General features: G+C 36.5%; 3 protein-coding genes across 3 annotated transcripts; all 3 read right to left on the bottom strand.

Moving 5' to 3' along the window:
- Positions 1–4,782: 4,782 nt before the first annotated feature.
- rbm46 (RNA binding motif protein 46) lies at positions 4,783–7,897 on the bottom strand. Its single transcript, XM_072657205.1, has 5 exons — positions 7,789–7,897; positions 7,094–7,431; positions 6,389–6,518; positions 5,377–6,168; positions 4,783–4,970 (listed from the first exon to the last, which is right to left on the bottom strand). The coding sequence occupies exons 1-5, from the start codon at positions 7,889–7,891 to the stop codon at positions 4,783–4,785; spliced, it is 1,551 nt and encodes a 516-aa protein (XP_072513306.1). The 5' UTR covers positions 7,892–7,897.
- A 2,303-nt stretch (positions 7,898–10,200) lies between these two features.
- Positions 10,201–12,763, bottom strand: lratb.2 (lecithin retinol acyltransferase b, tandem duplicate 2). The gene is made up of 2 exons (XM_072657206.1): positions 12,221–12,763; positions 10,201–11,084 (listed from the first exon to the last, which is right to left on the bottom strand). Exons 1-2 carry the CDS (start codon positions 12,728–12,730, stop codon positions 10,929–10,931), a joined length of 666 nt encoding a protein of 221 aa, XP_072513307.1. The 5' UTR covers positions 12,731–12,763; the 3' UTR covers positions 10,201–10,928.
- A 456-nt stretch (positions 12,764–13,219) lies between these two features.
- Positions 13,220–15,899, bottom strand: LOC140535816 (lecithin retinol acyltransferase). Its single transcript, XM_072657332.1, has 2 exons — positions 15,259–15,899; positions 13,220–13,886 (listed from the first exon to the last, which is right to left on the bottom strand). Exons 1-2 carry the CDS (start codon positions 15,835–15,837, stop codon positions 13,734–13,736), a joined length of 732 nt encoding a protein of 243 aa, XP_072513433.1. The 5' UTR covers positions 15,838–15,899; the 3' UTR covers positions 13,220–13,733.
- Positions 15,900–17,984: the final 2,085 nt, after the last annotated feature.

Raw genomic sequence — 17,984 nt, 5'->3', positions numbered from 1 at the left:
TAGCACACAATCTTTGATGACTGGTGTGCAAACTATGTCCTCTAGCAAAGATCCACTGCTCATCAACTCAAAGCAAGCAGTCTGGAGCAGCGAAGATCTGAGAATGATCCATACCTTCTCTGTGTTGGTTGTATGGGGTCCTGAACCGCTAAAAGGGAAAAGGAGGCAAGCAAAATATATAGAGAAACAGACTGACTGATTAAAGAAAATAATTGCTGTGATAATAATTAGATGAAACTATGAACTACAAAGTGCTCCTATATGGTAAGTGGAGCTGATAAAATGAACAATGAGTGTAGAAACAAGGATGTGGTTTTAAGTGGACAGTGGATGTATATCCAACTGCATTCCCTGAGGTACCAGTGAGCTTGCACATACTGTATGAAGACTACTTGAGAAAGAATTGATTTCACTTGTCTCATATCTGACTTAGGGATATGCAACTCAACCCAATGTTTCATTTTTATTATTGTTTTTATACATGGTGTGTTGTATAAAAGAGTCTTGTGTTTTATCGGTATGTACAGTAGGCGTTAGCGCTGCTTGCTTTCTAAATGTAAGTATAAGGTTTGTGAATCTGCTGTGTTTGCTCATTAAAATAATGTATTTCCATTATAAAAACAATTACACTTTACATCATTAACAGGGGAGTTGTTATTCACTAGTTTTAAAGATCTATTTTCAGTTGATGTGTGTTACACGATAGAAGGCGTTTTTTTTTTCTTTTCTGTATATTAGTGAACCACTTGCACTGTCAGGAAACAGTTCTGTTTTTCAAAAGTAAAGAATAGGGCTGCCCTCTAGAGGAATCTTTTACACAGTACAAACATAGCTTTCTTCCATGTGTCCATGGGTTCTGCCTGATCCACTCAATGTAAAAAGTCTACCTGTTGGATCTTTAAACCTCTCTTATCAAAATACATCGTTCTGATATCAGTATAAAACCACCAAACCAGATTTTTATAATGCACACTTACTAATTTGTTCACAGAACAATGTTTGTTAAAGCTGTAAAATTTACCATTACTGTGGCTGCATCTCAACATCTTTACTGCAATTACATCAATAAATACAACTAGTGTTATACTAATAGTGTTATACTACAGTGTGTGCAGAATTATTAGACAAGTTGTATTTGAGAGGATTCTTTTTATTATTGAACAACATCTATGTTCTCAATCAACCCAAAAGACTCATAAATATCAAAGCTTCATATTTTTGGAAGTTGGAGTGGGTTTTTTTATTAGCTTTGGCTATCTTAGGAGAATATCTGTTTGTGCAATTAACTATTACTGTGCAGAATTATTAGGCAACTTAATAAAAAAACAAATATATACCCATCTCACTTGTTTATTTTCACCAGGTAAACCAATATAACAACACAAAGTTTAGATTGACAGTAATGTTGTACTTCTTCCACTTCCAAATAATTGCACCAACAGTTGTCACCTTCTCATCCAGCTTCTTACTTATGGCTTTTGTAGCCCATTCCAGCCTTGTGTAGGTCAACAGTTTTGTCCCTGACATCTTTAGACAGCTCTTTAGTCTTGCCCATGGTGGAGATGTTGGAGTATCACTAAGTCTCTTGGCTGGTGGCCTTTTACACAGGTGACAATTTGGGACAGGTATCTCTCATGCAGGTAACGACTTTACTGAGATTAAGGTGTGTCAGTGGTCTGTGGGAGCCAACATTAGTCATGGTTTTTAGGGGATCAAATACTTAGTTTTCTCAATGAAATGCAAGTTATTTTTAATTTAAATATTATTTAATTTTCTAGATTTTCTTTTTGATATTCCATCTCTCACTGTTAAAATGAAGCTACCATAAAAATCATAGACTGTTTAATTATTTGTCAGAGTACAAACTTTCAGTGGGGGATCAAATACTTATTTCCTATATATATATATATATATATATATATATATATATATATATATATATATATATACTTCCTATGATAGTGATTTTTTGGCTTTCCATACTCACAAAGTTTTATAAAGTTTTAGAGAGAAACTCCAGCTGCTAAAAATAGGTATATAAGGTAAGTAAAAGGTATGTAAAAATGTAAGAATAACTGTCCTTGATAGATTTACTTAATTAAAATACATTTTACATCTGACATCATATTAGCAAATAAAAAGCCAGAAGGAAAGCAGATCTTATGCATCCTTAGCGGCATTTTTTTTTTATCAGTTACCTTAAATAAAAAGGTCTTGATCTTGAAAAGATCTTGGGTTATATTATGGCTTCACCAAGAAGTATACAACAGGTTAGGTTTCAAATTGTTTTACATGTATTTGCTGTATTAAACATAATGGTGTTATGTGTTATAGTTTAATGGTTCAGTGTATTATAATGTATTATTAATTGTAAAACAATTGCCTCTAAACAGCCTCTCATTTGACTGGCACAAGCACACAAAACCAATAAAATCTCCTAAAATTGATCACTGGTACTATGTTTTTTAGCCAATCATTTGTATGATGTTTTCCAATAACTGTTCTTAAAAGTTCTTTTAAATCTAGTATTAATATTGTACTTCTGTCAGCCCATTTTAACATTGACAACCCTAAAGAGGCAAAAATATTTGGTCTGTGAAATAGTTCCACTCAGCCAGTTTAACACAAAATGGAACCCAAGCAAGCAATGTTTCCAACACAACCTTCTGTACTGCATGCCCAGATTAAAATATAATGCTAATGGTATATGAGTAATGATGGTGTGTTACTTTACAAAAGTAATAATAATAAAATATATAATTCAGCTATGGTTTTATAGGTTTTAAACTATTAACACAGTTATAACACATTATAAAGCTACAACATTTGAGGCTTTAAAATGGCACAATCTTGATTCATTCATAGCAGAGGTGAGCAATATGACAATAGTTTATCTAATCTATAAAATAGTTATCATGTTTTGTTATGTTTTGTTATCATGATACATAATATGCTTTTCTAAAGCATATCAAGGATAGTGTAAGTGCTTACAGAAATCCGATCGACATATTTAATTCTAAACATTTTGGTTAAAAATGACTGTACTAAGTATATAAGAGCACTTGCATAGTAGTGTAAGACTCTGCCATTACTGATACATTTTTGTGTCTGTCTGCATTTTTTAAATATTATAATACCAGTGTGAAACCATAAAAAAGTCAAAATATTTAGTACAAAAATTTGTGATTTAGATGCACCAACTCTTAGCAATAATGTGTTGTTAGTGACAGGCTAGCACACACTCGCCCACTCCTAAAAGTCCCCAGCCATTTTTTTTAATTTTACTGTGATTAGAGGAGGGGTCTCAACCTGAGTAGCAGTCACAAGTAATACTATTTAACTCTCTCTACGCACACAAACACACCAAAATAAAATAAGCCATAAACCTATATAAAGTCTCACTCATGCAAAAAACAATACATTTAAATTAAAATCTAAATTAAAATTAGGCTGTGTGTGTGAACATCAAGTCAAGCTCAAAATGCATTTTCTTCTTTTTCTTTTAATCAACACCAAGTTAACATGATCTCAAACTATTAAAAAGTTCTATATGAACAGGGGGTGTTTAAGACTGTAATATTTTCGTAAACAATCTTTGTAAAAACAAATTCCAAAATACTGTAAAAATGTTAGTGGAAAAACTATGTGCTCAGAACAACACATTTAACTAAAACACACATTGTTTTTGGATGGACAATAAGTCATTAAATCCATTCAGATATTGTTGTTATCTTTGGGGCACTGCTGTTTTAATTATTTAATTAACATACAACTTTTATATTAAGAGGTGAAATTCATCAAGTTGTGCTACATAAAATATTAAAGGTACATTAAATTGGTCCCTATATGAATCCTGAAATCATTATAGATCTAAAGAAAAATCATTTTGACAAATTCTTTATAATAAATAATCATTTTGGTGAATGTCTAGAGGAATAAAAATATATAAAAACAAATACTTCTGCATAGATTTGTATGGATTTTCACTTGATTTGGTTTTACCATTAACAATAATGAAAGGCTTATGTGTAAGTAATAAAAATTTATTCAAAGAAATGCAATCCACTTTAAATGTTCAGAAGTTTTTGACAATATTTGTTAGGTTTTGTAACAAACCAGAAAAGGGGGGTTTGGACTGACAATGTTGAGTATTATTAAACGAATTTGGTAATAAGTAATTAATCTGCTATGAAGTTATATTAAACAAATAATAAATAACGTTGTTTATTGCACTTTCATTATTGTTGTATCTTTTGAGTTGTCTTAATTTGTTAATAGACAACCTGAAAATGACATGTTCAATTATACTGTTCAGGTGGTTTGCTTAAGAGATGATATGCGTTGTTGGTGTCTTTTGATTTAGCAGTGTATTTTCAACAGAATATAGCTAAACAGAACTTCATTAATTTTTTAAATATCTAAATATCTCAAAGATATAAAATTAAACTGTAGATGGGCCTTTCTATATTGTTATAACCTGCTACAGTCCAGAAGTTTTTCTGATAAGAAAAAAGTCAAAAGTAAATTGTAAGAAGTGTAAGAAATTAGCAAATTGTGGAAGCACTTAACATGTATATTTGATCTGGAAACTGTAAAAACATCTAAACCTGAAAATATCTTCTATAAGCTTCAATAACTCATTTTGAAAGACAATTACAAACAAATTGAAAACAGTCAAATAAGAGATTTCAACTCACTAAATATATAATATAAACTAAATATACCTGCAACAGCAATCATTAACATAAGCAAACCTGCTTTGCTTTTGGCAACATGGGTTCATTAGAAGAATGATGACTGGTTAGGAATGTAGAGCCTCTGGCCACTAGCACCGTGGATGGGTAGCGGAGGTGAGATGGGTGCCATGGAGTATCCTGGACATGGCAGAGGACGAAACGGATATGACAACAAACCGGGAGATGCAGGGGGAGAAAAACTCCCAGGAGAACCAGGATCATGGAAGGATGAATCTGCGGAGCACAGCCATACACACATTATGGCTTGTATCATAATAACAACATAAGAAATATGTTACCATTATTGTAATAAGCATTTATTGTAACCAACATTTATTGTTATTGCAATAATAAAAAAACAAAAAACACAGAGAAAGCAAATGTTAACTACAAGATAAGCTTACTTAATTAGTGTTAATGTAACATTTTGTCTGTGCGGACTTGCATTTAAGGCATGTTGCCAGAGCTGGGTTTGTTAATAACAGACAATCCACCCTATATTTGAATTACTGCAATATACTCAAATATTATCTATATATAGTCAATATTTATAACATTTATAGTGTCATATTCAGTAACTCAAAAAACGTGCTTGACAATATAAAAACACTATACACCAAAAACAGAAAAACATACTAACCTAGGTTCAAAAGTGCATTCTGAGCAGCAAGCTCCTTGGCATCCTCCAAAATAGTACAAACTTTATCAGCCATGTAGCTGCTTCTGGTGTTGCTGATAAATACTTTATAGACAAGCAGTGTTTTTTCTTCATGCCCTGCTATGGAGTAAAGGTAATACTCCGGCAGGGACCAGCCATTCTTGTGGCAGAAATATTCCAGCAACGATACAGCAGAGCTCAGCTGACTGGGTTTGAGATTCTGCAGGCTGACTGGTACCAGACTTGACCCTGGGAGGAAAGGGTACACACAGCGCTCCAGGTCCACAGCATATGGATTAGCCAAGTGAGGGAGTAGGCTAAAAGGACGTGCACATAACCCATCACCCAAACCAACACTACAATCATCTTTGCTCTGTAAAAGAAAACTGGAATCACTATAAACTCCCCCCACTGCAATTCCATTATGGCTGGCCCGTGTTCCAAATCTTCGGTTCCCGTCTTTGCTGACTGGCTTAGCAAGAGTGACTTCAATGGGTGAGCCATCAATAAGTTTGCCGTTCATGGACTGTTGTGCAGCAAGTGCATCTTCTCGACTGTGGAAGTGGATGAAAGCATAGTCTGTCAACTTCTTAACACGCTCCACAGAGCCAGGCTTTAGACGAGAAAATTCATAGCGAAGTGTTTCCTCTGTCGTATGCAACATAAGATTGCGCACATACAGGACCCGCACACGCTGCATTGTCTCCTCATCCACATCTTTCTCTGGTTCAGCCCAATCAACCTGAATAGTGTGGCCCCACAACTGGAATGTTCCTGAGAAAAAAGCAATGAATATGAACATGTATTTCTAAGAAGGTCCAAATCAAGCATCCTTAAATCAGTCCATTACAGCATGTAGTTTATTCCAAGGTGCTTTCGCCAATGATTTAACAGACCTAATTAGTGAAACCAGGTGTAGCCTAGTTAATAACTGCAGGTTCTGAAAAAACAAATTATACATAACTTTTTTTTCTTTCCTGTAGCTACTGAATACCTGGTATGAGTTTCCTGCGGGCCATCGCTGCAGCTTTGTGTGATTCATACTCCACAAAAGCAAAACCACGGTTCTTACTTTTGTCCGTGGCGCTGGGATACACAATAACGTCCAACACCCCATCTGTCACCTAGTTTTGATGTTTAATAAGAAATAAATTTAAATGAAATATAAAATATGAAATATAAAAGTGAAAAAAATGTGGTCCTTAAATAGGAACTTCAGTAGTCTAAACAATGACATTTAATCTAGATAATCTAGTTTTTATTTACAAAAATAAAGTCTGTGAAAACACTTGTTATTGGCACATTACTCAGCTGACATTTTCTTGTTCATCTGAAACAAGACCAAGTGTATAAATGTTTTTGCATACATAATTTTCTTTCCTTTCTAATACCATCAAATCTGTTGAGCCACCCTTGCAGCAATAAGTCCAGTGTTAGTTTTTTAGGTAACAGCTACTGACCTTCATTTAAACTATTTCACATACTATTTTAACTATTTCAAGTTTATGTTGTTTAAATTTGTAGTTTCTACATCTGAGACTAAATAACTCTAATGCTTACTTACCATTTCTTAAACTCAAAGTAAAAAATAAAAAATAAAAGAGCGGCTGGTGGCTTTTGAGTATCAAACTGTCAATCTGTATTGACTGTCTATTTTGTTTATACAAGACCAAAGCTCTTTCCTAATCAAAACACTGACCTTCATCATTTCCTCTTGTATCTCCTCCTTCTTTTTGTCTTTGGGGATTGACCCAATAAAAAGTCGACAGTTGTCAAGACTCACACACACTCCTATAAACTTCCCCGGGCGGATCTCAAAGTTGTCAAGAAGATGAATGGCTCGCTGTGCAGCTTCTCGGGTGGTGTACATGACAAAGGCATAGCCACGATTTTCCCCGCTGAACTCCATCATCAATCGGAATTCATAGATACGACCTGCACGTTCAAACACAGGCACCAGCTCATCTTCGTACATGTCCCTGGGAATTTTCCCCACAAAAACCTCACAGCCTCTTGGAGGGGGGGGGCCTTCCCAGCCTAAAACAGAGAGTCATATTTTGGTCATATTTTCTCTTTAATATAATATTAAAAACATTCTAGGAAAGTTATATTTGCTATAACTATAAATAACCACCATTGTAACACCACATACATCTAACTGTCACTTACAGTAGCCACATATACAAATGCAACAAACTCATGCACAACACACAGAAGAATGATTTATAATAATTTAATTTTATAATTTAATCACAATTACAAATGCTTCGTGGATGCTTGTCTGACATACAAACACAACTAACATTCAACTGAATGCCTATAAAAAGCAAATAAACTCTAAGCTAAATGTATGATAATAACCATACGATTTCTTGTAAAGCATTCAATGCTTACCTGGTGGTGGGCCACCAAATTTTCTTTGACCATTTTCTTGAACCATACTGTAACCTGTTTTTTCCATCAGGGCTAAGAGAGCAGCTTCGTTAGGGCTTTCCATCTTACTATCTTGGTAGATCTGACAAACACTGCTTTCTTCCATTTCCACCTTAGAAAACACATCAGAAATGCTTATGATCTAAAAGCAGAATGAATTAAATGCAATTGTGAAGTATACTTCTATAGGCTGCACAACTTTATCTAGTAACAGAAACAAGTATGAAATAAGGGACTAAAGTCACATTTTGAGTTAAGTTTAACTGGGAGTCTAACTTTACATCTGACTGAATAATCATGAATATAAATCAAATTTAAATGGTTATGTACATCATGCTGTATTGGCTTGAAGGGCTTTGCCTTTGTGGAAACTGCTTTTCAATTAAAGGCTTATTTCCACTTTAGAAACAGCAATATTGAGTTAATGCAGCCCTGTAAGCAGATGCTTTACAGACCATGCACATCATATGGACAAAGTATTGGGACACCTGCTCATTCGTTGTTTTTTCAAGGGTATTAAAAATAGTCCATCCTGCTTTTGTTGGAGCAACTGTCTCTGCTGTCCAGGGAAGGTTTGATTGGCAGTTGATCAGCACCCCACCTCATCCCCAACTCATTCCAAAAATATTGGACGGAGCATCAGCATTTTCTAGAACAAAGTTCAATCTAGAGCTGGTCAATATGACAATATTTTACCGTATTGTGATAATTTTTGTTATTGTGGTACACAATATGCTTTTATGAGTGTATTGGGGATATCGTCAGTTCTTAAAGAGCACTGATTGTCTTATTTAATTCAGTGGAGTACACAATACTCAGTACAGGAGAATAATTACTCTCCTGTACTGAGTATTATGATTTTTACTCAAAATATGCTTTATATAGCAGTTTTTAAAACTTTCCAAAGTTTACACTGTTGGTGCATTTTGTCTATATGGTGAAATATTGTGATAAACATCGTATATCATCAAAATTGTCTTTAAATATTGTGATATAAACTTTTCCCATATCGCCCAGCTCTAGTTCTCTTGCTTCACAGCTCGATGTTGGAGGGCTTTATACCCCTCTAGCCCACAACTGGCATTAGACATCGTGCCAATAGGTTCATGTTTTTCTGCTTCAGAGACTCGCGCATGTGCACTGAGTGTAGCTTAAAATTAGCTATGCTAGCTAGTTGAGAGCATTCATTAAAGGGGTGCCCACAAACATTTGGACATAAAGTGTGTACTGATTTGACTCTAAGTCAAACTATAAGTTTAAAAAATGGTTTAGGAAACTAGATTTTAAACAGACAGAGGTGTGGTTTAGACTTTAAATAGAAGTTAATGATTGTTATTGTTAAATATGGGATATTGCCACTAGCTATCTAAACTGACTAGCTAGCTAACTCTACATGGAGCCTGGTAGGGAAAATAATATTACTCCATAACCACATCATATGTGAGATTCAGCTATGATGTCATTGTAAAGAAATACCAAAGAAATTTCGCACTAGCCGTCAAGCACTGCTGCTGGTCACGCTGAGGTAATTTAGCAACACTAGCTAACTGTGGTTTGCTAGCTATCTAACGTCACGCGCTAGCGCTAGCGCTAACATAACTAGCATTAGCTAGTTATGTTAGCTAGCTACAAATATTGTAATAACGCCACCACAGGTCAGCCGCCTCGACAAGAAATTATCATTTAAAGCAATTAAGAGGTAATACTTAATAAAAGTGTCGCTTCAATGACTTAATAGTAGCTAGATAGCTACCTAGCGCTAACTGTATTACACCATGAACCCAGAATGTGCGCTCACTCCGCTTCATTATTATAACTTCACACAAAAGGGTGAGCTGATTTTTTTTTTACCACTAATTTGAAAAATTCTCAGACAATTAACTGATTGTTATTAAAATATCTAGCTAAAGTAGTTAAGTACCCGTTTTTGTCCCTTTGTAGACTTAAAGTTAATAGCAGCCGCTGAGATCGCTCTTGAAGAAAGGTTGGCTCACGCGCACCAGATCGACCAGCGACCGAGTCACGAACTGTCAAGCAGTACCGTGTGGTATGGCTTATTTATCCAGCAGCGAAATGTTTCTCATATATGTAGGATTGCATGCTGCACGTTTTGCAGTCCAAGAGTAGTTTTTTACTCTAAGTATTATTACCAGAGCATTACTTATTGTCCAAGAAACATGTGCCTCCTTGGAAAAATTGATTCTATTAGTCCTCGGCTTCCAGTCCGCTTCCAGGACGACAGTCATGCAGAACAACAGGACCCAACGAAACACATTTAAGGATGGCAATAATTATGACATATTTATGAAGACAAAAATGATTTTGACCCCACTAAAATATTAGATTTCTTTAATTTGTGCTAGAATGAAACAACAACAGTAACAACAATGTTTTCTTATCTGGGGTGATTTGTCTGTGAAACTGTCATTACAAATTAAAGTTCATCATATATCAATTTGTTATGCCATTTAAAAAATATACAATCCAAAAATCCATGACATTACTGAAATTAGACTTGAGACACTGAGTCTCATTCACCAATATCTTCCTAGGAGTCTTCTTAAATTTTGTTCTTGAGAAAAGTCCACACAAAAAGTTTATATCGTGATCATGTTTTTTTAAACTGCAGAATTGCAATGGATCTCATTGCTGTCATAAATTGAATGAATCCCAAATTAGAAAACACTGCATTTAAAGGGGTTTTAATCCTTTGGGGTGAACGGTTGGTGGATGAGGCTCAGTGTTTAACAAGCGTCCATGATAATGCACAAGAACACCGAGCAGAAAACTCTTTATTAAGCACTTGTTGATATCGAATCAAATACACAGTGAAAATAAATTACTTCCTGTAATGCCAGAATGGTCACATGATGTGTGTTTAATTTGAAATTTACATTAGCATACCCTTAACCATTTTTAAAAGCACCACCAGTGCCATTAGCAAATAGTGATGAATCATAGTACCTCAGTGTACTCACCGTACATCAGTGAGTGAAGATGCATAGTAGACAATGAATAATATATTAGAAATAATATCATGTTATTAATACATTGTGGCATAAATATCACTAAATCTTGCCCTCTCTTGACATGGGAGACAATCACGATGCCATCCATATGGCAAAGGGGATGACCACTGTAAGTAAGATGCCATGGATAGACAAACAGCCCAAATATATTATAGTGAACAGGCACAGCAGAAGCATCAGGAACGAACTGGTTTTGCTGAACACAATCTTCCGCACGATTTTGCAAAACTGTAAAAGGGAGAACACAGAATGGTCATTGCAGTGAATAATTTGGTATTTACATAGATTAAACACAAGGTGGTGATACTGTGCTTCTCTAGTCTCTAGATTGTTTTTAATAAGTAACATACATCTTGTGTCAAAAGCTTTATAATTAAACCAAACTGTTCCTCTGGTCATTTAAAAATCACAAATCAGATGAGTGTGTTAGTTTATTTTAGTATTGACTGGAAAATTCATATCTACATCTTTATCCGTTACATGATTAATGAGACAAGAATGGTGCTGACCTCTACGGTCATCTATTGGTCAAAACATTTTGATCTTCCATACATTTTTTATCTCATTATCACATGTCAATGTTAATTTTTTGAATGCCTCCGCCATTACATTTGTGTCAATCACTTAAAAAGGGCATGCTCACAAAGGGGTTTTGTAATATGCCCCCATTTTACTTTGGCTTTGTCCGGACTTTACTGACCTTGCCTCGGGGCAAACGTGGTTCAATTATATTTCCGTGCTAATTGTTAAACTTCACAACAGTTACAGTTGATAAATGCCTTCAGTGTTTTAGTTCTGTAATTAACATGCTCCACACACCAGATCGTCATCTCACCTGTAATTTAACAAAAGGCGTGTTACTTATATCTAAAACACAGGTTCCAAACCCTGATACTTGAGCAGTCATGTCATGCTCATTTTGGGGATGTCCGTACCCTAAAATGAACTGCTTTGATGGATAATGTCTTAAAACACACAAGACCACAAAAGTGTGCAGGGAAAGTGCTAATCCAGGACAAGTGTTATGAACTACTGTTCTAAGAAAATGCAGAAGATACAAAATGTATGTAGTTTCTGTTATCTGTGATCATCTATTATGATTTTACAAAATCATCTATTATTAGATACTATTATTATAGATATTACTATTAGTTACAGTCTATTATTAGAACTAGATATCCACACGGCTGAAATTGCTAATTATGTTTTTGGTGCATTTTAAATCAATTATGTGCTGTTAATGAGCTGTAAAGAGAAAAAAAAAAAAAAAAAAAAAAAAAACAGACACATCCCATAAATTACTACATTAATAAAATATGCCCTGTACTTGAGAGCCAAGTCTGCAGCTTTATTTAGCATCTTACCTGGTAGGTTTGAAAGCTCATGCTAGTGCCATATCTGCAGTACATGACGTAATGTTCACAGTTGTACCACAACAGACTATAGTCTACTGAGCCCAGCAACTTCTCTGCTCTGCGAGCCACCTCTTCACCATCCAGTGGTGGCCGACTACACACCTTGTCCATGTGGTTCACCAAGATCTCTGCTCCATACGCAAAGTCATCCACATTGTCCACGCGTACACTGGCCTTCTTCGTTATCACTCCAAGAAGCAGACGGTTGTTGGTCACCATCTTGGCAATGGCACTCTTGTCAGCCGAGACAACCGGCAAGATGTCAGGAATGAGGTGCGCCACACGGTTGTTCCCCAGGTAGATCCCGAAATGGGTGAAGAGGGTTCGAGGCACCTCCAGGAGGTCACCCCTTTTAAACAAGGAGATGTCATACTTGCCCGCTTTTGGCTTCTTTTTTTCATCCTTTTCGTCTGTGGTCAGGGCAATGAAAAAGCAACTGAGGAATTGCAGAAGAAACATCCTCGAAGGGTGGATGTGGTGGTTTTCTAGAAGGTTTGGCACTTAACAGTTTTATCCCTCCTGAGACCAGCTGGGGAGGGGCATGGGGATTATGATGCTCTGGCCATTTTCATACGCATTCATCATTAAGCTGGTCACATGCTCAGTGGAACAATGCATAATTGGTTACTCAATGCCTGTGTGGCCTCACATTTCTGTTGTGCAGAGGTGAAGAAATCATCCAAAAGCAGTAATAATATTCTGTTTTTGGCCTATGTTCCCCCTGAGGAAAGGTCATTCATAACCAGATGAAGTGAATTATATAATGGACAAGCAGGTGCTGCAACTGGGAGAATGGAATTCTGGACTCTGAAAACATGTTGCACAATTCACATCTTTACCCAACCCCAAACACAGGTTCTATAAGTACAATGAAGGAATGTATTAGTTATAAAGACTAGGGCATGGAGTACTGTGTCTGCTGACCATATACATGAATTTTCTTCCAGATTTTACCTTCCAGGTATATTTATTGGTACATGGATTGATACAGTAATCCAAACATAAATGCAGAAGGAATGGATTAATATGTCTAAGCAACTGTCCTGCTGTCATTCTTGAAGACAGTGTGTATATATATCATTGCCATCCTACAAAACCTTTTTTGACATAGTGTGAATCTAATATACTAAAGTAAAGTCAAAAATTTCATGACAAATGGACCAATAGAAATGATCCAAAATGGTATTCCACAATCACGGAAAGTTAAGAACACATATACAAGGGCATTTGTCATAGCTGTGACAGTCTTTTTTAACTCCAGGTTGTCTGTAGGAGTGCGGTAGTTAAGAAAGCAGTCATATGAAGAAGTACATTTTGCACTGCTTGCTTCAACATTTATTAAATGTTGACTGAGTAAGGTACACAACATTAAGTGGTTAGCGTCATGGTCAAAGCAACAAATTGATGCTAGCTGCTTCACAGATCCTATTCAGTGAGGTAGAAGCATGGCTAGAAAAGTCTCCTATCCAGCCATCCACAAGATGAAGAGTATAAAGAGGGTTGGAAGTGCTGTGGACAGTGATAATCCCAGGAAAAGCATGAAGCACACTCCGAGGACTGTCGCCACAAGCACTGTCCTCTGATCCCGGATGATGGTTTTCAGGCACTCACAGAACTGTTGAGGGAAAACGAGGGAGCCAAGTTAGTTGTAGTGCACTTATTTCCTGAATCCATGAGAGTTGGCTTCGGAGGTGTGCTGGAATAAACCTGCCCCTCTACTCAAAGACGCTGTTGTTCTGCCCTGCACTCTAAAATGACCCACATTTCCTGAAGAATATGTTTTCACTGACTGCTGGATTTTAACGGAAATGGACTTACTGGAGTGGATTCACATGAATAAATGAATCATACTATGTTTGGGAAATATGATTAATCATCATTGCAATGAATTGCATCACACTATGCTTTTCTGAGCATATCATAAAAAAGAACACTGACCAACTATATGCTTTAATGCAGTGAATGAAATGTAGAATATAAATAATTTGAAGGGAGCAGAGGCATTCTAGGAGTCAAATGTCACAATAACCTTTATGTAGTTAAACAGTTTCAAGTAGCTAGATTTATGTTTATGTAGATTTATGTTAAAGGCTTTTTATCATCATGTATTCCTATAGAAACATCAACTGAATTTGTATTGAATTTTTATATTTATTGTGTGTGCATTTTTCAAGATTAATATAAAGACTGTTTTTGTACTTTTAAAGGAACTTGTACTTGTTTTTGAGTGAGTTGTGTGAATAAGTCACAGAATTCAATCCCATATTAATTTAATAACTCTCTTTGAGCCTGTAGCGTATTATAACTTTGAAGAACAATAAATGAAAAGCTACACTAAAGTACCGTCTCCACACGGATTAGTAAAACAGTGGTAAAACTAAACCACCTTCTAAAAAGCTTTTAAAACTGTAAGTAGATTTTTTTTAGTTATTACATTACGTTTCGAATCTGGCTCTAACATTTAGTGATCATTTTATGAAATATAGTGATATTCTTTTTGTGACATAATACCAACCCCTACATCACACAAACACAATTATTGCTAGATGTCTGAAATGTAACATTTTTATTTATGGTATTTGGCATACGCTTTAATCAAGAGCAATTTACAGAAGTGCTTAGTTGCCCACTAAGTAATATCCACCAGCTAGTGTTAATTGGCTAGAGTCCAGATATACATCTAAGCATAGACAGCATCTAAGCCAAATACAAAAGTCAGTAAGGTTACCTAGATACAAAAGATGCACAACACAACAACTATCTGCGTCTGAACCATGACAATTTCATTGCATGGCTTTTAGAATATTTCAGAGGTTTGTGATGTTTAGTGTCGTTTGGTTGCAAAACCTCGTGCTCACCACTCAGAAGCACCATTACAAACTAATAGTGCAGGAATGAAATAAGCTCATGACACAAACTGAAGGCAACTCAAATAAGGCAAAGTATTTCCACATGGCTTAAGAGGATAAAAAGTTTAAAGTAGTTACCCTGTCAGTCTGCAGGCTGACCCCTGTGCCGTAGCGGCAGTAGGTAACGAAGTGCTCGCAGTTGTTCCACAGCAGACTGTACGGGATTCTGCCTATGAGCTTCTCGGCCCTGAGCGCCACCTCTTCGCTGGTCAGCGGCCGTCTCCGCAGCGCGCAGTCCATGGTGTTGAGTAGCACGGGTGAGCCATACGCGAAGTCCTCCAGGGAGTCCACGCGGATAGTGGCACACTTGTAGATCACGCCGAGCAGCAGCCGCTTGTTGCTCACGGCGCGCCTGATGCGGCGTTGGTCACTCGTGAGCGCCGGCAAGATGTCGGGGATCAGGTGGGCCACTTTGCCGTCGCCCAGATAGATGCCGAAGTGGATGAAGAGAGTGCGCGGCACCTCCAGCAGGTCTCCACGCTGTAGACGCCGCTGCTGGCGAAAGCGCTTTTCGGTCTGCCTCGCCACCTCCACCTCTGCCTCTGCCTCATTCTCCGACTTCCCTTCCTTCTCCTCGCCGCAGGGCAGAGCGCTGAAAATGTCGAAATGGGCAAGAAGAAAGGCTTTCTCCAACAGCAGCGCCAGAGAATCCAGCATCGTGCCGAACTAGGTGCCCGTTGGTCGGCGAGTTTGGCGTTAGCCAGCCTAGAGCCTCCACTTCTGCTCGCCGCGTGACGTCAGAACGAACACACACACACACACACACACACACGACGAAAAAACAGCCGGCCATGACCAATGAAGTTGTGGAAAGACTGAATAGTGGAAAAAAAATGTCTACCACAGAAAAAGTAGGTTATCCAAAGAAAAGTAACTGTGGTTGATTTGCTGTTCCCAAAGTCCATACTGTACATTTTAACTTATAGGGCAGCTATACGTTATGTGGTATTCTGGATAATTTACCACAACGTGTTCAAACATAAGTCAGTTTTAAGTTGAAGTCTGAAGTCTGCCTCCAAACTGCAATGCTGTTAATATTAACTTAAGTCTTATGTCTGTGGACAAAGCAGCTTGGAAACATACTACAAAATGCTGTAGAGCAAAGTTGGGAGGTCTGAAAACTACAACACCGCCTTCAAACTCATGCTTTTATTTTAGTTTAAGTACTACAAGCCTCATAAGTAAATAATGTCTACCTCAACATGGTTATAGCTATACACCAGGTGGGGGTTGTTTTGTGATACTACTTCCAAACACAAGTTGCAAGTTAACTTTAAGTGGAAATCTTTTATTAGAAGACAAATCAGTTTGGAAACAGTGTAAAAAGTAACTGCTGGGCACCACATGGAAGCCAGTTTGCCTTATGATATACAATATATTCAAAAATACATTTTTAGCCCAATTCGGATTGGATTAGTTTTTCAGGGTGACACCTGTAATAATAATTTAGTTTTTGTCTCCTCAGTGATAACACTTTCCTTCTTTAATATGTACAGTAAAGTAGCCTGATGTGGAACATTTTTACATTGGGGTGCTTCCTGTTGGAAGATTGCTTCCTCATTTAAGACATCATGTGATTTTAATTACATGCCATCATTAACTTGTGTGAACCCATAGATTTGTTGACTACTGTTTATATGAGGAAGACCTTCATCAAATAAAGCTTATGTGCCATATGTTGGGCAGTGTCTCACATTAGAGCAATTCACTCCACTGGAGAACTCTGCCTGTAATGTTCTCCGAGTACGAAGGAGAAAAACGCAGTCTGGATGCAAATAAAATCACAGAGGAGACCCTGTGCAAGAAAATGAAACCAATTTAAATATGACTGCTTGTCTGCATCAGAAATATAGCTTAAGACCATGTGGACTGATTACAGAGTCTAAATACACTATGACTAAACTAAGATACTGCCACCAGTAGCATCTAAACTTGTGGAAATCTGGTTGGTTTATGGTAGTGCCTCCAAACTTTCACACACTTTCACACTTAGTAATTAAATTTATCTCACCATGTTTGCCTGATATACAAGACATAAGTCTATAAACATGAGCACATACTGATCTGAATTTTTTACCCAGCAGGGCATAGTTTTAATTTAAAGTCTTATTCTGAATACAAGCCTGGAAAGAAAAATGTTGACCTCAGAGAGGCTTGTTTGGAAGTTTGTTTAATTTATAATATACTAGCTTAAAACAACAATGTTGTTTAAATCATAAAAGACAGCTCAGAAACAAAGTCTGCATTAGGAAAATAGCTTGAGATCATGTAAAGGTGTGGTTGATTTACAATAATTGCTTCAGAAATGTAAAATAGAATGACAAGTAAAGTGTCTCCGAAAATCAGCATCAAGCTGGTCTTGTGGTGTTTGTTTTCCCAGCAGGGTTTTAAAGTCTTATCTCTTAAAAACAAACTAGCTCTGAAACAAGTTTACCTCAGAAAGACAGATAATGTGGATGTCTGGTTTATTATCTGGGACCAAATGATTACTTGAACACACATTATGTTGATAGTACCTATTCTACAGATGTTCAAATTGTTAAGAAACTATCTGGTGAAACTCAACTTGTTGATTGTTAAGTGTTACTGTTGTGATCAGGTTTAGATTTAGAAGATAATTTTACAGAATTATGGTTACATTACATTTAGGATTAGGAGTAAGTTTCAGGTTGATGTTAATGCTAGAATTACATCCAACCTAAAGTTCAGTTGCATTTATTAGACATTTCATTCAATATTAGTTGAAAACAGGCTGCCTGTATAGCATCTACAAGCTTTCCCACCATTTTCTTTTACATAAATGT

This window comes from Salminus brasiliensis, chromosome 15 (genome assembly GCF_030463535.1).
Source record: "Salminus brasiliensis chromosome 15, fSalBra1.hap2, whole genome shotgun sequence".
NCBI lineage: Eukaryota > Metazoa > Chordata > Actinopteri > Characiformes > Bryconidae > Salminus > Salminus brasiliensis.
Note: the sequence above shows the minus strand (reverse complement) of the source record. Positions and strands in the feature narration are given on the sequence as shown.